This window comes from Orycteropus afer, unplaced genomic scaffold, assembly GCF_000298275.1.
Source record: "Orycteropus afer afer isolate SDZICR_OR568_19922 unplaced genomic scaffold, OryAfe1.0 scaffold00572, whole genome shotgun sequence".
NCBI classification, from domain to species: domain Eukaryota; kingdom Metazoa; phylum Chordata; class Mammalia; order Tubulidentata; family Orycteropodidae; genus Orycteropus; species Orycteropus afer.
In genome coordinates this window covers 879,414-899,201 of record NW_006922159.1, presented here as the reverse complement: position 1 = coordinate 899,201, position 19,788 = coordinate 879,414, and the positions used below count along the sequence as shown (strand labels likewise).

At 44.6% G+C, this 19,788-nt stretch overlaps 1 protein-coding gene across 1 annotated transcript in view; it reads right to left on the bottom strand.

Moving 5' to 3' along the window:
• Nucleotides 1–5,353: 5,353 nt before the first annotated feature.
• PIK3C2B (phosphatidylinositol-4-phosphate 3-kinase catalytic subunit type 2 beta) overlaps nucleotides 5,354–19,788 on the bottom strand; it is a 57,951-nt gene continuing 43,516 nt past the window's right edge. Inside the window, exons 24-33 of the mRNA XM_042783000.1 lie at nucleotides 18,842–19,011; nucleotides 18,218–18,374; nucleotides 17,809–17,918; nucleotides 16,607–16,805; nucleotides 16,058–16,182; nucleotides 14,504–14,621; nucleotides 9,476–9,557; nucleotides 8,958–9,064; nucleotides 6,061–6,189; nucleotides 5,354–5,542 (exon numbers count right to left, since the gene is read on the bottom strand). Of these exons, the coding sequence (XP_042638934.1) occupies nucleotides 5,354–5,542; nucleotides 6,061–6,189; nucleotides 8,958–9,064; nucleotides 9,476–9,557; nucleotides 14,504–14,621; nucleotides 16,058–16,182; nucleotides 16,607–16,805; nucleotides 17,809–17,918; nucleotides 18,218–18,374; nucleotides 18,842–19,011 (1,386 nt within the window). The remainder of the gene's footprint in view (nucleotides 5,543–6,060; nucleotides 6,190–8,957; nucleotides 9,065–9,475; nucleotides 9,558–14,503; nucleotides 14,622–16,057; nucleotides 16,183–16,606; nucleotides 16,806–17,808; nucleotides 17,919–18,217; nucleotides 18,375–18,841; nucleotides 19,012–19,788) is intronic.

Sequence of the window (19,788 nt, the reverse complement as noted above, 5' to 3'; positions counted from 1 at the left end):
GGCCAAGGAGTTGGTTCTACTTCATCGTGGCCCTATGTGACAGACTAGAACTGCCCAATACGGTTCAAACCACCAGTCTTTTAGTTAGCAGCTGAGCTGCTTAACATTGCACCACCAAACCAAAAAACTCATTGCTGTTCAGTGGATCCCAACTCACAGTGACCCTATAGGATAGAGTAGAACTGCCCATACAGGTTCTAAGGCTGTACATCTCAAACTGCCACATTTTTCTCCCACAGAGCAGCCAGTGGGTTCAACTGCCAACCTTTCGGTTAGCAGCAGAATGATTAATGAGTATGCCTATGCCACCAAGGCTCCTTCTTTCCCTCCTAGAGTGCTTCAATAGGTTTCTCTTCCATTCTTGCTTCACACAGCAATTACAATGGAGTTGGTTAATATCGCACCACAACCATAAAACCAAACTCACTGCCATCAAGTTGACTCATACCTACCCACATTGGCTTTCCAGGTGGTAAATCTTTACAGAAGTAGATGGCCCCAACTTCCTTCCCCAGAGCAGCTGGTGGGTTTGAACCACCAACCTTCTGGTTAGCCATCAAATGCCTTAGGCTCTGTATCACAAGAGCTCCCTGTAGTATCACATAAGACCTTTTAAAATGTAAATTGGAGCACCTTAGTCCCTTTCTCAAGGCCTTCCAATGGCACCTCATCACACTAAGAATAAAATCTAGAATTCTGGTTGCCATTAAAACTCAAATATCTCCTCTGTGAAGTCCTCTCTGACCCACCCTCCCCCTTTTCAACCTTCTCACCTTGTCTATACCATACTACAAGTTTTTGTTTCCATACCCATCTCTCTAACTAGACTGTGAGTTCTTTGAGGGCAGGATCTATACATTTTGTCATCTTAGTAGTCATAGTACCTGGTAGCTTGCCTGACCCAGAGGTCATCAGTATTGCTGCCAAGTCCCAGCCACCAGAAATATCTCCCAATGTAGCATGTTGCCTCATTTTTTACTTTTCAAATCCAGTCTAACCTTTGTCCCCCAAATCCCAGCAACTTGGGCAACTTCATTTTTGCCACCTGTCTTTCACCTTACAAAATGTGGCCTCCTGGGCTTCCTTTGTTTCTCCTCTCCCAGGGCAACCCCTCTTTCTCACTCCCCAGCTCTCTCATTCCCATTCCCTCAGGGTAGTTCAGATTTCTACCCCATTTGGCCAAGAAATTTCCTAAGACTCTTGCCAGATTCAAATTCTAACTTTTAAAAGGTCTATAGGGACCTGTCCAAAACTTTGGTGACACCTTGAAACCACTTAGAAATACAGCTGGAAACACTTCCTACTGTTTACTACTGAAAATCCCTTGGAAGCCCCACAAAATTCCCCAGCATGAAATATGACTCCCCACTGGAGAGTTTGAAAACTTCTGAGTAAAATGCTTAAACAAAGGTCATATCACTCCCATCCTCCATTTGGAGGTTCAATTCTGGGATACAGGTCAGCTCCCACAGTTCAGTCCTTATGAGGTGTTTAAGAGTTTCTGTTTCCTCTCTTGTAAAACAGAGTTGGTTAATATCACTAGGCAGTAAACTTCTTAAACCAGAAGATTATCTTAATTTATCTGTGTAACCCAGCAGCATAGTACCTGGTATAAGGGCCAGTACACAACTCTAAGAGGCATCATCACACTGTATTCTTTGGTAAGTGCTTGTGGTAGTTAAGTTTGTGTGTCAACTTGGTTGGGCCTGGTTGAGTGGCTGGGCAGCTGGATATAGTATTCCCCATGAGACTGGTAATCAATTCTATGGTGGGATCTATTGTGAGCAGCTGAGTAGCTGCCATAGTGATGAGGTCTGCTTTCTATATGTAAAGAGAAGCCTTGGGGAATGGTCTCTAGCTTATGGCACGCTTGAACCCTGCATGTAGTCAAGTCATTGTTCAGCAGCCTGCCATGCTCTGTCAACATTGGGACTTCCAATGGACTTGAATTAATGGCCTGCTGTGTGGTTTGGTAATTAAGGGATAATGCCTTTTTACTTGTCAACCTTGGGCTTGTCAGCCTCAGCAGCCAGAGTCTGTCTGAATGAAGAAAAGCCTCTAGCTTCAGAGGGCCAGGAGCAGGAGGCAGAGCTGAAGCCCAAGCTTGAGGGGCTTTCACCCAGCCCCTAAAGCCTGGTTGTTCTGGTTACTAGTGCCACTCTGACAGAAATATACCACAAATGGAATGGCTTTAACAAACAGGACTTTATTCTCTTACAGTTTGGAGGCTTTAAGTCCAAGTTCAAAGTGCCAGGCTCTAGGGGCTGGGTCAAAATCCCTCGACCTTGGGCTTCAGCCTGCCTCTTGCTCCTGGCCCACTGAAGCTAGAGGCATCTCTTCACTCAGGCAACTACTGGCTGCTGAGGCTAACAAGCCCAAGGTGGACAAATAAAATAGCACAGCCCCATGTTACCAAACCACACAGCTGGCCATTAATTCAAGTCCATGGTAAGTCCCAAGGTTGGCAGAACATGGTAGGCTGCTGAACAATGACACGGCTATATGCAGGGTCTAAGCGTGCCATAAGCTAGAGACTATCTCCAAGGCTTCTCCTTATATACAGGAAGTAGACCACATCCCAAAGGCAGCTACTCAGCTGCTTGTTGTGGATTCCACCATGGAGTTGATTGCCAGTTTCATCATGGAGAATAACTACCACCAGCTTCCCAGCCACTCAACCAGGCCCAGCCAAGTTGACATACAAATTAACTACCACACTGGCACTTTGAACTCGGACTTAAAGCCTCCAAACTGTAAAAGAATAAACTCCTGTTTGTTCAAGCCATCCCATTTGTGGTATATTCTTTTCAGAGCAGTACTAGGTAACCAGAACAGTGCTCATATGCACAATTTGTGTTGAAAGAATAAATAAATGAGCCATATCTACTTCTGAGGGTAGTTGTAATGAAAAAATGACATATATTAAAGCACTTTGAAAACTATCAATTATTATACCAACATAACCACCCCAGTTGTCATTGAGTCAGTTCTGACTCCTGGCAAACCCATGTGTGTCAGAGTAGAACTGTGCTTCACAGGGTTTTTTCGATGGCTGATTTTTAAAAAATAGCTCACCAGGCCTTTCTTCAGAGATGCTTCTGTGTGGACCAAAAGCTCCACCCATAACTGTTAACCATTTGCACCACCTAGGAACTCCAAATCAACAGAAGGGATTGTATTAACATTGTCAAGGAGGAATAGCACAAGGTTTGGAGTCAATCCTTTAACTGGCAGTGTATCCTTAGGCAAATTACTTAATCTGAGTTTTAATTTCTTCAACTGTAAAATGGGAATAATAATACCCATCTGATCAAGTCGTTGTGCCCACAGCAAATGGAAAATGCCTTCTGTGGTGCATTAGTCCATATAAAAGTTGCATCTGTAAAATGATTACCATTATTATTTTCATCTTGTACATCAGCTGTTTTAATTTAAACATCAACCCATCTTGGAAATAATTTTTTTTCTCAAATGTCATTTATTAGAAAATACAATTCCAGAGAAAGAAGGAGATACAAGGGAGTCTGGGAAGTGGGTACAGTACACAGACCTCTTTAAACCAGGGGCCTAAAGGGTCAAAATAAGATGAGTTAACAGGCCAAAAGCCAGTAACACACCTATGGTCCATTCATCTGGAAAAGTCCCACTCCCTTTCTCCACTCCCCCAGCTCCTCCCCATACCAGCCTGCATCATTCTTGGCATTTTTAATTTAAACTCCTTTGCTGCCCTGTGGCTTCAGTGATTGGAGCTTCTTTCTCCAGTTATGGAATGAGTCAGCAAAAGGAGGAATTTCTTCCCTTGGAGTTGGGGACGAATATGGTAGGTAGGTCCTGGTGAGGGACAGCTCACAGAATTACTTATTCCTTTCCCCATCACAGGCCACAGCCAGATGATTCTGATTGACAAAGTTAATATCCAATCCAAAGTCTCTCCCCTCTTTTTTAAGGAGGACAATCCTTTGGAGTGAACTGTGAAAGAGCGAATGTAATATCTGTCTGGTAGAGAATAAAGAATATGAAGAGATAAGAGACCTGGTCTCCTTCTCCCATCTCCTGAGCTCAGCTACAGGGGAATAATCACCATGCCAACCAGCCTCCTCAGGACCAGAGATGGTCATTGGCAAAAAACAAGTTTTGACTGAATCCCTCACCCCATGCCCATTTCCTCTAGTCAGGGCATCCCTTTGGCTCCAGGTTAAATAGGTTTATGGCCCCACAAAATGAAGGGAATTCTTATAAAAAGTATGCCAGAAAAAGGGATTGGGGAGAAGAAGCACAGAGGAAAGAAGTGGAGGGTGATAGGGAATGCTTCCCAGAAACTGCCTAGGAGGCAGCCATGTTGGCATCTGCAACCTAGAGGCCCTTTCCCAAGGCCAAGATGCCCTTGGGCCAAACTAAACCTAAGGGCTGAGGCAGACATTATCCCATAAGAGAAAAATTTAGGGAGAGATGGAGGGGTGGCACCCCCAGCGTATTCATAGGTACTGGATGGCCCCTAGATGAGCTGAGAGAATAGAGGGGACAAGGGGTAGAGGACAGTATTCAGGGCAAGTCCTAACAAAGTAGGGGAAGATGAGAGGAAAAACTGCTCCCCCAGATGCATGGGTCCCTGAATACAGGTCCTTGGCAGAACCCCAAGACAAAGGCCCTTCCTTACACACACACAGGTATCATGGTGCTCTCCTTTGGAGGCAAAATCAAAGGCCCTGGCCCAGGCCTCAGTCTAGCATCCCCACCCTCCTCGATCCGCCCCTGCTTACCCTTAAAGAGGGAGCTCTAACTGAGGCCCCACTGAGCCCCTCCCCAAATAATTCCTATAGATAGAAAAACAAAAACAAACAAAAAAAACCTAGGAAAAAGTCCAATAAGAACCTTAATCATACAAAAAATCCAAATATTCTTCCTCTCTTGCCTTCTGAGGCATATGTATGTCCCTTCTCGCAAGGCTTTCTGTCCAGTTAGGACAACGTTACTATTTCATTTTTTAAAAATAAAAATAAAGATATCCACCCACCCTCCCTCAAAATACTACTTCATACAACCTGCCCCCACATACCCCAAACCAGGCATTGCTCCCTTGACACAAGGTAAACTTAAAACTTTGCTGCAACTTCACAGCCTCCAAGGGGCTGTACATCACAACCAACCCAAGTTCAGTCTGCAGAAGAGAAAGCAGAGAGCATCTTACTCTCCCCACCTCCTGTCATGGAGGACAGATCCACCTGGACGGAGGGGTGGCCCACTGAGGGCCCTGCCTTTTCCTTCTCAAGGAAAGGAAGTTTCAAGCAGGAGAGACTCCTCTGCCCCAGTTCCCATCACCACCCTGGAGTCCAGGACCATGGCTCTGCTGGGTTCACAAGGTTCCATGACTTCGAGATCCCAGTGCAAACCAGCCAGTCTTCTCCTGGGCCAGGTCTAGCTCTCGTAGACGGATGTGCACCTCCCCAAGGAGGACATTCTCCCAGAATCCCTGCTCACTCAGCACGCTCAGCTGTAGCTCCCGCTGCTGCAGGTCTCCCTTGGGAATCCCATCATACACCAACTGCAAAAGTGGAGAATGGAGAGAAAGGGAAGCAATGAGAGAGGGAACTTGAAGACTCCAGAGAGAACAAGGAAGAGTGCGATGGTTAAGTCTGTGGTAGTTTAATCCGGCTGTGTCCCTAACCCTACAGAATCCAAGTAAATAGAAAAGGTTTATAGAGTCCAAATCTGTTCTTTGCAGATTTGCAAATTTGTTCAAACAGGTGAGGGCTTTTTATTGACGCTTCTGTTCATGTTCAGCATAGACCCAGCTGGAACTCACCCCCCAACATACATACACACACAGAGGCCATGCTCCAGCTGTGGAATCTATTCTAAGGGCCAGTATAGTCAATATTTTAGGCTTTGCAGGTCATATGGTCTTGTTGAAACTACTCAACTGTGCAGTTGCTACATGAAAACAGCTGTATAAACAATACATAAATGAATAGATATGGCTATGTTCCAATAAAACTTTATTTACAAAAACAGGCATCGTTTGCTGACCTCTGTCCTATCCCTACCAACTTCCTCACATACCATTTCATTGTAGGTGGGATTGCAGGTTTTACGGGCCACTTTGGTTTTCCTTTTAGTGGTTTTCTGAGGGTCAGGAAGGAGGTAAATCTTCACATAGGGGTCAGGGTCATTCCCATCCTGGAGCAATTGCTACAAAGGAACGCAAACACACAAGATAAAGATTCTCGTCACCATTCCTAGGATCACACCTTGAACCAGACTCATATCCCACATCTGGCTTCTTCAACGAACATATAATTTATTGGTCTGCTTCCCATCCCACTCCATTCTGACAGAGAAACCTGACACGACGATATTAGGTGTTCCACTGAAATATCAAGCAGATTGTCCATCATAGCAAGCATGGTAGTTCAACTGTGGTGGTTAAGTCTGTGTGTCAACTTGGCTGGGCCTGGTTGAGTGGCTGGGCAGCTGGATGTAGTATTCCCCATGATGAGACTGGTAATCAACTTCATGGAGGAATCTACTGAGGAATCTCAACTGTGCAGCTGCTGCATGAAAACCACCATATAAACAATACTTAAGTGAACAGATATGGCTATGTTCCAGTAACACTGAGTAGCTGCCTCAGGGAATGTGGTCTGCTTCCTGTATATAAGCAGAAGCCTTGGGGAACAGTCTTGAACTTATGGCACCTTGAACCCTGTATGTAGCTGTGTTGTTGTTCAGCAGCCTACCATGCTCTGCCGACCTTGGGTCTTACAATGGACTTGAATTGATGGCCTGCCATGTGGTTTGGTAACATTGGGACTGTGCCTTTTGACTTGTCAACCTTGGGCTTGGCAGCCTCAGCAGCCAGCAGCTGTCTGAGTGAAGAAAAGCCTCTAGCTTCAGTGGGCCAGGAGCTGGAGGCAGAGCTGAAGCCCAAGGCTGAGGGGCTTTCACCCAGCCCCTAGAGCCTGGTGCTTTGAACTTGGACTTAAAGCCTCCAAACTGTAAGAGAATAAACTCTTGTTTGTTAAGACCATCCCATTTGTGGTGTATTCTTGTCAGGGCAGCACTAGGTACCAGAATAGCAAGTCTATACTGTTTATCTAAATGCCCAGGGCATCCCATAATGGAGCCTGTTTTCAATGACCTTCATGTCCACAGAAATCCTCTTGCCACAGTATCTTTGTCTATTTTATCATTCGGCCCACTTAACCCCCTCATTGTTGTTATTGTTGTTAGCTGCCATCAAGCTGGTCCCTGACTCATGGGGACTCCATGTACAACAAAACAAAATATTCCTGATTCGTGCAACAAACCCCATGATTGGTTGGGGATCAGACTGTTAATCCACAGGGTTTTCTTTTCTTTTTTAAATAATACTTTCTTGTTTTGTTTTGTTTTTTTTTTTGGTGAAACCTTGCACAGCAAATTAGGCTCCCATGTGACAATTTCTACACAAATTATTCAGTGATATTAGTTACATTTTTCACAATGTATCAACATTCCCTCTAATTGTATTCTGGTTGTTTGATCCATAGGGTTTTCATTGGCTGATTTTCAGAAGTAGATCACCTAGAATGTCTTGGTCTGGAAGCTCCATTGACATGTGTTCAGCACCTAGCAACACACAAACCTCCAATGACAGATGGGTAGTTGGTACACATGAGGTGCACTGGCTGGAAATGGAAGCCAGGTCTCCCACCTGGAAGGTAAGAATTCTACCACTGAACCAGCACTGCACCCTCATAACCTCTAAGAGGTGAAGAAATGAGTGAGAGAGATTAAGTTGCTTGTCCAAGGCAGCCAACTACTAAGTGATTTATATAGCCTGATCCTTTTAAAACTTAAATAAGATCATGTCACACCTCTGCTCAAAAACCTCCAATAGCTCCCATCTCATCCAGAGGAAAAGCCAAAGTCCTTGTCATGTTACCCATGTGCTCTGGCCTACTGTACTCTCTGACTGCATCTCCCACTACTTTCCTCTTTGTTCCTTCTGCTGTAGCCACACTACCCCTGGCAGGCTCCTGGCTCCCTCCCCCTGGAATAATCCTTCCTCAGATGATTATTCATGGCTTCCTCCCTCACCTCCTTCCCATCTTTGCTAAAGTACCTCTCCTCCTTAATGAAGGCTTCCCTGACCAATTTATACAAAAATTGCCACTCCTTCATTCTATTCCATCATTCCTTCTCTGCTTTATTTCTCCACATAGCTCTTACCATCAGCTGGCATGCCATATATTTTACTTGTTTATTTGTCTGGCTGTCTCTTCCAATTGGAATGTAAGCACTCTGAGGGCAGAGCTTTTTGTTTTGGTTACCACTGTATCCACAGCTAATATTTCAATGCCTGTCACATGGCAGGCACTCAATGAACACTTATTGAGTGAATGAATGATGGTGTGAGAGTGAAACCCAGGTCTATCTGATTCCAAAGCTTATGCTCTTCCTACCACACTTATGCAAAATGGTGACATGTTGTAGGCAGTCAATAAAAGTTCCCTCCCCCTTCCTCCCACAATGTTCTTAGAGTCCATAACAAAAATTTCATAATTATATATTGCCTTGATTACGCTCAATGATGCCATGTGTTGGCCTTAGCTCTATAACCAGATAAAAAGGCCCTTGGGTCTCTTGCTTATAATAACTCCCATAATCATCATCATCATATATGTGATAACAGGCACTGTGTTAAATGCTTTGCATGTATTATCTCACTTACTCCCACTAATAACCCTATGAGGTAGTGTACTAACATCCTCATCTTAATGAGGTCAGAGTAATTAAGTTACTTGTCAAAGATCATGCCTAGTGCAAAGCTATGTCTTGTACTATTTGCTCATACCATAAGCTTTGCATGGTAGTAGGCCCACAATGGTTACTGTCATGACACGGGGCCAATGAAGGTCTGACCAGTCAGAAAAGTACCAGAAAAAGAGCCAAGTGAGTATTGCCCATGTACTTACCAAGCCCCGAATATGCATCACCATAATGAAGAGTTTATTGTTTTTGTAAGAGATGGACAGCTTCACCTCCCCTCCTACCTTCCCGATGGGGCGGGCCCATGAGCCGTCTGTGGGGGCAAAGGAAAGTGAGAAAGTTCATGAGGCCAGCTATGTTCCTTTCTGGTGGCAGGCAGGTTTCTATTTTCCTTCTGACCCTGCCCTTCTACCACCAGCTCATCCAGAAGATGGGCCTCCTGATACCCCCTGGGAGATCTACACGAGTGGAATCCATAAATATGATATGGCATTAAGTTGGGATTTGAGGTGTAATTGTCAAGTATATATCCAACCCCTGGGGAACCTGGCATAGGAGCTATGGATCCCACAGCCTAAATGGGAAACCAGATTCCCTAGCCTGTAAGGAAAGGTACTGGAGACAAGTCAAGGAAAGAGAATTGGGAGAAGGTAGGAGCAGGTGAGGTTACCCGTAGGAGTGGTTCACTGGGGTTGGCAAGGATGTCACAGAAAAGGCACTGTACCTGAGGATTTGGGAGCTGGGCTGGTGCCCACAGCCTTCTCATCCCGGGGCAGGGGGTGGAAGAAGGTATACACCAAATCACACTGGGATGAATCAGAAAACAGGATTATTCTTCAATAAGATACACAATAAAAAAAGGGGGAGGGTGGTTTCCTCCAGATTAAAAGACACATGAAATGTAACAACCAAGTGTGCAATTCTTGTTTGCATCCTGGCTCAAACAAACGAACTGTAAAAAGACATTTCGGGGACAATAACAAAAATATGAATATAGAGTATGTATGGGGTAAAATAATGGCACCATGATTAACATAAGAAATATCCGTATGTTTTAGAGAAGCATACTGAGTATTTAGGGGTAGAATATCATGGTGTCTGTTATTTAAAATACTTCATAAAAATAGATTAAGTAAATATGGCAAAATATTAATAACAGTCAAGGTGAAAGATATATCAGCACTCGTTACAAAATTCTACTTTTCTATAGGCTTGAAAGTTTACATAATAGAAAGTTAAAAAAAAAAAAGGAATAAATGAAACTAGGTCACATCAAGTTAAAAGCAGTTTGTTCTTTTCCAGTATTTCTTCCTCTATCAATACACACATATGTGCATGTACACTGTGGTAGTTAATGTTGTGTGTCAACTTGGCTAGGACTGGTTGAGTGGCTGGGCAGCTGGATGGAGTATTCCCCATGATGAGACTGGTAATCAACTCCATGGTGGAATCTACTGGAGCAGTCAATTAGCTGCCTTAGGGATGTAGTCTACTTCCAGTATATAAGGAGAACCCTTGAGAAAGGTCTCTGAGCTTTTTGGCATGCTTGTACGCTGCATATAGCCAAGTCTTTATTCAGCGGCCTGCCGTGTTGTTTAATAATCTTGGGACTGTGTAATTTTGGGTTTGTCAGCCTCAGCAGCCAGCAGCTGACTCAGTTAAAAGAAGCCTCCAGCTCCAGTGGCTCAGAAGCAAGAGATAGAGCTGAAGCCCAAGGTCAAGGGGCTTTCACTAAACCCCTAGAACTGGCACTTTGAACCTGGACTTCTAGCCTCTTAAACTGTAAGAGAATAAATTCCTGTTTGTTCAGGCCACCCATTTATGGTGTTTTCTGCTAGAACAGCACAAGAGAACCAAAACACATGTATATGTGTGTGTGTGCACACACAGAAAACCTTGAGCCAGTCTTGGACACAGATCATAAACTGTACTCTTGAGAATATTTCTTAACTAATTTGGAAAACAAACAAAACACTTTAGCATTAGTAGTGGTGGCGGCAGTGGGGAGCGCCTAATTTAAAATGTCTTTTAAGAAGCATATGGTTAAGGAAGTTAGAGTATTCCAAGTGAATGTACTACTAACTTAGTATGGCTTTTTAAAGTTAAAACATATGCTTACTATAGATGCTAAGTAGAAAAAATATATTGAATTATATTTAAGTTATGACTACTGTTATTATTGTTAGGTGCCATTAAGTAGATTTTCGACTCATATCGACCCCATGTGACAAAGGAGAACTACCCTATAGGGTTTTCTAGGCTGTAATCTTTATGAAAGAAGATCACCACATCTCTCTCCCTGAAAGCTCCTGAGTGGGTTCCAACTGCCAACCTTTTGGTTAGCAGCCAAGCTCTTAACCACTGTACCACCAGGATTCCTTATGACCATAGTAAAACTAAAAGTCACATTTGCATGTGAACAAAAAAAGGGGGGGACCTGAAAACAGAGGTGATTATTTAGTTAGAGTGATTAGAGTGATGGGATTCCTGATGACTATATTGTTCTTTGGGAGCTCTGGTAGTGTAGTGCCTAAGGCACTTTGACTGCTGACTAGAAGGCTGGCAGTTCAAACCCATCAGCCACTCGTTGGAAGGAAGATGAGGCAATCTACTTCTGTAGTGATACTGCCTCGGAAACCCAAGGAGGGGTCACTATGAGTCGGATCTGACTCGACAGCACATAACAACAACAACATACTGTTCTTATGCCTATTAGAATTTAACTTGTTAAAAAAAAAAAAAAAAAACTAAGTGGATATCTACACACATTCAATCTGTTCCAAACAGCTTTTCCTCAAGAATTCTTTCCACAGTTCTGATCATTCTAATCACTTTGGGATGACATCTAACATATACATCTCTCCTTGTAACTGGCTGCATGAAAATATCCAATTTAATTATGTTTCATGTATACTATGGATTGTATTGTGTCTCTCAAAAATACGATCTGTAAATTCTAACCTCTATGCCTGTTGTTATAATACCATTTGGAAATGAGTTGTCTTTGTTATGTTAATGAGATGGATTAATCTAGAGTGTGTTTTGAATCCGTCTCTTTTGAGATAATAAAGAAATTAAGCACGTTCCTAAACACCAAACTCACTGCTGTCAAGTTGGTTCTGACTCATAACGACCCCTCCTTGGGTTTCCGAGGCAGTATCACTATGGAAGTAGATTGCCCAACCATCCTGCCAAGGAGTGGCTGGTAGGTTTGAACCACCAGTCTTCTGGTTAGCAGTCAAATGCCTTAGGCACTACGCCACCAGAACTCCAAAATCAAGCACATTAAAAGACATTAAACAAAAGTGGAGTAGAGATGGGGGAGAAGAGATGATCACCTAGGAGCAGAAGCTCAAGAGACAAGGACCTTCCTCCAGAGTTAACAGAAAGATAAAGCCTTCCGCTAGAGCCAGCACCCTGAATTCAGGCTTTTAGCCTCCTAAACTGTGAGAAAATAAATTTCTGTTTGTTAAAGCCACTGACTTGTGTGGTATTTGTAATAACAGCACTAGAAAACTAAGACAGTATTTGGTATGAAGACGTGGGGGTGGCTGCCCTAACAAATACCTAAAACATGGAAGTGGTTTTGGAATTGGGTAATAGGTAGAGACTGTAAGGATTTTAAGGTGCCTAGTAGTAAAAGCCTGGATTACCTTGAAGACACTGTTGGTAGAATTATGGACATCAAAGGTGATTGTGATGATTTAAAGATTTGGAAAATTCAATTGCATAAACTCAACTAAGGAGCTTTGGTGGTGTAGTGCCTAAGGCATTTGACTGCTAGCCAGAAGGTTAGCAGTTCAAACCCACCAGCTGCTCTGCAAAAGGAAGATGGGGCAATCTACTTCTGTGAAGATTTACTGCCTGGGAAACCCAGTGGGGGTCACTATGAGTTGGAACAACAGGATGGCAGTGAGTTTGGTTTGATGTTTTGGTTGTACAAACTAAGGACAAGTGTCCTAGGATTTTCACCAAGGATGTATCCTGTTAAAGAGATTAAGCCTGTGACTGATGGATCTAACTCACTACCACAGCAGAAAACTCATCAGTTTAGACTGAAAGGAAAGAAAACTATGTGCCTCTTAGAATTCTACAGGCAGGAAACAAGTCAAAGGAGCTACATCTGTTGTCCTCCAAGGGAAGGAAAGGACCATCTCTGGAACAGCTGGGAGATCAGCAGAGCTGCTGGAAGGAGCACGGGAAGCAGGACCTTCTGTTTCAAAGGGTAGGGCCATGGTCTCCTGGATCTCAAAGGGTGGGGCCACAGCTTCCTAGGTTTCAAAGAGTCAGATCTACACCAACACAGTTCCAGAGTGTGGAGCTGCCATTAAAGTGTGCCAGCAAGATGAGGCCACTGTGCAAAGTTGTGGGTGTGGGCCTGCCATGCCCAGGGGGCAGAAGAATGGAGCCTACTGGGGCTAAGTGAGTGAGGTCACCACTCAGATGGACTAGGAGAATGCAGTTGCCCAGAGAGCTAAAGCAACAAAGCCCGGGTCTGAAGGGTCTCCACTAAGAGTCCAGAGAGCATGGCCAGCACCCAGAGTGTGAAGGGCAGAGTCATTGCCCATATGGTCTTACGTTGTTCTGGTTACGTGCCGTCAAGTTGGACCCGACTCATAGCGACCCCTCCTTGGGTTTCCGAGGCAGTATCACTACAGAAGTAGATCGTCCAACCTTCCTTCCGAGGAGTGGCTGGAGGATTTGAACCACCAGCCTTCTGGTTAGCAGTCAAGTGCCTTAAGCACTACGCTATCAGAGTTCCTTAGATGGTCTTATAGGACAGAGAATTGTTTTCAAGCCTTGAGGGCTAACATTATTTGTTCTGCTGGGTTTTGGATTTGCTTGGTGCCCTTTATCCCTTCTTTCCCTCCAATTTCTCCCACTTACAATGGAAATGTCCATGTTGTACCTGTTCCACCACTACCCCTTGAAAGCAGTTAACTTGTATTCTACATTTCACAGGGTCATAGATGAAAAGGACTTTGGCCCCAAGATGGAATACACCTAAAGTCTAACCTATATTTGATTTAGATGATTCAGAAGATGAAACTTTAGACCTGGAGCTGATTTAAGACTTCTAGACTCACATGATAGGGTGAATGTGTTTTGCATATGGTAAGGACATGGATTTTGGGGCACTGAAGGGTAGAATGTTATGGAGTGAACTGTGTTCTCCAAAAATATGTGTTGTAAATCCTAACCACTATGGCTGTGGTTATAATCCTATGGGCTGTCTTTGTTATGTTAATGAGACAATTAGTGTACAATGAGTTGAATTGATCTCTTTTGAGATATAAAAGAGATTAAACAAACAAGTAGAGATGAGGGAAGAGAGATGTCAAGCCACATGAACATCTCCCAGGAGCAGAAGCTCAGAGACAAGTACCTTCTTCCAGAGCTCACAGAGAGAAAGCCTAGAACCAGCACCCTGAATTTGGATTTCTAGCCTCCTAAACTGTGGGGAAAAAAAAAATTCTATGTATTAAAGCCATTCACTTGTGGTATTTATGCTATAGCAGCACTAGATAACTAGGACAGTGTACAACTAGGATAGCCTCTGTGAGGCTGGAACCACTGAGATACCTTTTCTCCTCTTTATCTTCCTCCTAAGAGTCTCACACTGGTCATTTCACCAGCAAAATCAGAAGAGCCAATTCCCTCTTCCTGATTCCTAGCAGCCTGGGACCCTTCCACTCTCTGCCTGCCCCACACCAGTGACCAGAATAGCTGGAATGGAGGAGAGCGGACCCACCTCTGCCACCTCAGGGGCTGCGTGGATTAAGTGCCAGATGTAGCCATTTAATTCCTCCCGCCGCCGCTCAGCCACAGCCTCTCCCCAGGAACGGCCAATCACGAAGCGACTAGGGAAGCTGGGTTGGTGAGATGGGCAGTGGTGATGCAGGAGGGGGAAGATGGAGAAAGAAAATTAAGAGGCAGCAGGCTTTTTTCAAATGTCATTTGCATTTTCAGTGACCTGATCCACATTTCCCAACGGCCTCCCCTCCCAAAGACCATTACCCTGCCCCACCATTCACCCCACCAGCTCCCTAGGACTGTGCCAATGACACACATGCTTAGCATCTCACACTAGGAAGGAAACCCAAACTGTTCTGCTGGGTCTTGTGGCTCCCCAGAAGGTCCTCAGGGGCTTCAGAGCACTCCGATTTTCAGTCAGACTATCTCCAATTAATATAAAAATTCATTTGAAAAGTAGTTTTACTCTTTAAGGGAGCTCTGGTGGTATAGTACCTAAGGCATCTGACTGCTAACCAGAAGGCTAGAGGTTCAAACCCACCAGCCATTCCTCAGAAGGACGGTTGGGCAATCTACTTCCATGGTGATACTGCCTCGGAAACCCAAGGAGGGGTCGCTATGAGTCAGATCCAATTCGATGGCAGTGCATTACGTTGCATTTGCGTTTTTACTGTTTAAAGAGTTAGAAACTTTGAAACAGTCAGATTCAGTCAATTCCCCTGCCTTGGGACCAATTTGCTTTCCTTCTGGCAAGTGGGCTCAAGTATTTTCAAGGCTGTAGCAAGACTTCTAAGGAGTTCTGGTGGCACAGTGGATAAGGCATTTGGCTGCTAACTAGAAAGTCAGTCACTCAAACCCACCAGCTGTTCTGCAGAAGGAAGATGGGGCAATCTATTTCCGAAAGAGTTACAGCCTCAGAAATCCAATAGGGGTCTCTATGAGTTGGAATCAATTGATGGCCGTGAGTTTGCTTTTGGTTAGTAAGATCTCTAAGGAGCCCTGATGCTGCAGTGGTTAAGTGCACTGCTGCTGACCAAAAGGTCAGTGGTTTGAACCCACTAGCCACTCTGCAAATGAAAGAGATGGCAATCTGCTTCCATAAAGATCACAGCCTTGGAAACCCTATGAGGCTGTTCTACTCTACCCCATAGAGTCACTGTTGTTTTGTGCCATCGAGTTGGACCCGACTCATAGCGACCCCTCCTTGGGTTTCCGAGGCAGTATCACTATGGAAGTAGACTGCCCCATCTTCCTTCCAAGGAGTGGCTGGTGGGTTTGAACCTCCAGCCTTCTGGTTAGCAGTCAAGTGTCTTAGGCACTATGCTACCAGAGCTCCTATAGAGTCACTATGAGTTGGTAAAACCTCTTGAGGTTATCAGGAGATCTTGACCAGCAGGGGGAGAACTTCTCACCAAACTCATTACCAGGCCAAGTAAAGCAGCTACACCTTTCAAAGAGTGATTTCCTTGCCTATACAGTCCTGCCCACCCCCATCCCACTATAATTAGCACTCCTCCCCAGCACTCCTCTGCAGAGAATAAAAGGGAGCTACCTGGGCAAGAGGGAAGAAGGGAAGAGCAGCCGCAGCTTATTGTGTAATTCCTGGAACTCCTCAAACGTCCGCTGGATGTAAGTTGCCTCATGAGTGTTCTCTCGCATCACCTTTACCACATATATCTGCAGAGGCCCAGATTTAGGATATAACTGCCCAACTCTCTGCACCCAATGAAGGGAGCTGGTAAGGGAAGAGTTGTGTGAACAGTTCATTTGCTAGGAGGAAGAGGATGAAAGTATCTTCAATGGAGATAAAGATGCTAGTTCCTATGCAGGAATCTGAAAGCAAAGTTTTCCTGTAAATGTTTCACAGAAGCCTTGACTCAGAATAATCATCCAACTCAGCCCCCTGATTCTAGGCAGGTCACTTGAGCAAGTGACAGGGAAGTAGTCTGGATGTAATCATGGACCCAAGTCCCCAGTGCCTTGATGGAAGTGCTCAGACAACTCCAGTGTCTGCTGCCCAAGGTGTAAAGAACAGTCAGAACTCCACTAAGCTGGGGTCAATGGGGGTGTAAAAGGGGGTAGGATTGGAGAGGACACTTACATAACCCTTGGGGTGGAAGACCTTCTCATGGCGGCAGAGAAAAACATCACTGATGCGGCCGGAGCTCTTGAGGGTGTGTGTCCGGGGGGCAAAGGAAAGGGTCAGTCGGTCATCTGAGCCCGTGAACTTCATCTGAGCCAGGTTATGGATGAAGAAATTGAGCTTTGTGGCTACACTGCCCAGGCTGGACTCAATCAACCTGTTGGTGCAAGAGGATGGGAAGAAAAGGATGTAATCACAGACCCAAATCCCCAGTGCCTTGACGGAGCTCCCACAGATCAAATCCTTTTCATTATGAAATATCCTCATAGAGAGCATGACTGGCACATAATTAATCTACATACACATGATTTACTTGTATGAATCTTGGGGTCTTATCTCTCCTTACAGCCCACGTGAGCCAAAGACAGTCAAGCCAAGGTAGGAAGGAATTAGGGAATCCACTGTGGGGTTACCATGTAAATGTCTAAATATCATTCTCAAACTGAATTCCAAGGTTGTTTAGTACAATGGAATCTCACCGAGGACTATCCAATCTAGAGACTTCAATTCTAAAGGAGAGGTTCTCCATGGGGAATTCTCTGAGTTGGAATTGACCCAATGGCACATAACAACATACTTAGCTATGTAAAGCAAAATAAAAAATTTAAAAAAAAAGAGAGAGAGAGAGGTCCTCTGTTAGACCCAACAGAGAAAATTTAGCTTGCTAAGTTCCAGAACTAGTGCAGAATAAGATGGAGATACCACCTACATGGACAAAATGATAGGCATTAATATACAGACACATCCCTGTCTTCATGCTAAAAGTTTTAGTTCCTTAAAACTTTGTCAAATACAGAAAAATTGAACCATAGACTTCCATGTTTTGATAAGGGTGGTGGGCCTGATCCCAGAGAGCTAAAAACTGTTACAGAAACTGTATTAAACTTTGTCCCTTAGACATAGTCTTTAGCTGGGATCTGGTGCAAGTAAAAGTCAGATCACAATACCTCTACATACAAAAGTTAGCACCAAAATGTACATGGAAACTGAGGCGGGGGGAAGGAAAGTGATCTACCTAAGCCAGAAGCAAAGGTGGGACAACAGATCCATGCTGTCAACTCTAGGCTGCCATCTTAGCCTTTCCCATTCCCTAGTCCTGTTCCTACCAATCAAGTAGCCTGGAAATTACTCAGGGCGGGCAGTTTTGCACAGGGTATTACCTAGTGAAGTAGGTCGTGGCATTGGCCTCTGTGTCCTGAGGCCTCAGGGCATCATACACATACTTGAGGTCCTCTAGGTCTGAGAGCTCAGGGATCCCACAAGACAACATCTAGAAGGAGAGGAAAGAAGAAATAATATCCATAACAACAAGGACTTCTTCCTTTTTCCCCAATATAGGGCAAGATTTTCTATAGTGACGTTCCCTGATCCTTCTAGAGGGTGGGAGATAGATGCTGTGGGTGGTGGCTAGAGGGCCACAGAGGTCAAAGGGATGAATCAGGGAGTCCAACACTTACATACACACCATTATCCCTAGGTACCCTAGGCCCTGCCTTTATTTAGGGCAGGCAGGTGCTCCATTTGGGCTCAGAGAAGTGGAGGGGTTCAGCCAAGAATAGAGCTCCTCACCAGGCCCAGAAGGTTGAGGAAGAGGTGGGTGTGCTTGCGAATGAGGTTGTAGGCTTGGCAGCAAAGGTCAACAAAGTCATGGAAGCGGCTGGAAGGCTTGTCGCCCCCATTGATGACATATGCCATGTCCGAGGTGAAGACAAAGGGGGCACGGTCCCTGGGCCAAGGGGAACATACAGATAGAACATTAACATGGAGGAGAAAGGTTCCCTTGTGGACTTCATCAGAGGATGACTTCCCTCATCCCTAATGTCTTCCTGGATAGGTGGGGTTCTCTCTAACTTTTCTTTTTCTCTTACCTTAATCTTAAACATCACCAGTAACAGATATTCCACATCCTTCACTGGTTCTATGTCTATGAGTGATCAATATTTTTTTCCTGAATATCTAATCACATTCCCTTTTGCTACAATATGGGTTCATTTCCTTTTGCTCAGCCTCAGAAGGGACGGAGAACAGTTGGTCCTCACCCTCTTCTGCACAGTCCCACAAGGACTTGGCCTCTTATCCAAACCTGGTCAGCCCAGGGTCTGTGCTTGGAGGTCTACCCATAACAACCGCTTCTGCTGACATCCCTGACCTATACTCTATACCCACATATCCTGGCTTCTGGAGACCACTTACCGCTTGATGTTGCCAAACATCTGGGCATGGCCCAGGAAGCGGCCAAAATCTATGTGGAACATGTGGCCAGTGGTCTTCAGCATGATGTTGTCATTGTGTCGGTCACAGATGCCCAAGACGTACGTGGCCACACAGCAGCCAGCGCAGGAGTAGATGAAGTTCTCTACAGCCTGGAAGGAGTGAGGGCAGATGAGAGGAGAGGACATAACATGGGCCTGAAGGGACTTCAGGAGCTACAGCCAGACTGAATTGAGCCAGTCCTGGCTGCTTTCTCCTGTGAGCTCCAAAAGCATCTCACATCTGTCTATTCACCTTTATCACACACTAATGTACACATTAGTGTGTACACATCTAGGAATGTCTACCATATCTTATGCAGTATAAAGAGATGGAAGGGATGTATGTCTATCTTCACTACCCTTTCTGAATTTCTTCTTCTCCTTGGTTGAAAAGACAGTGGATTAATCTGGTGGCACTGTCTTGACCAGTCCAGATTAAGAAGCCAATACTAGATAGGAAGACTAAAGGTCACGGAATTCCCAACTGGCCATGATGACCATAACTCAAGCACTGCAATTGTACAAGATGAGTATAATAATAATAGTTGTTTGACAAATGGTAGCTTTTTTCATTGTGGCAAATATATACATAAAAAAACATGACATTTCAACAAACTTCACATGTACAGTTCAGTGACATTAATTATATTCATCATGTTATTCAACCATCACCCTTATTCATCCCCAAATTATGCTATCACTCTTAACAGAAGCTCTGTGTGTCCTAGGCAGTGAGTCCTCCTTTCCTTCCCCTCCCAACTACCCCTGGTAGCCACTAATGAACTTTAGTCTCTATATACTTGCCTGGGAGGAGCTCTGGTAGCATAGTGGCTAAAGCACTTGACTGCTAACCAGAAGGCTGGAGGTTCAAACCCACCAGCCACTCCT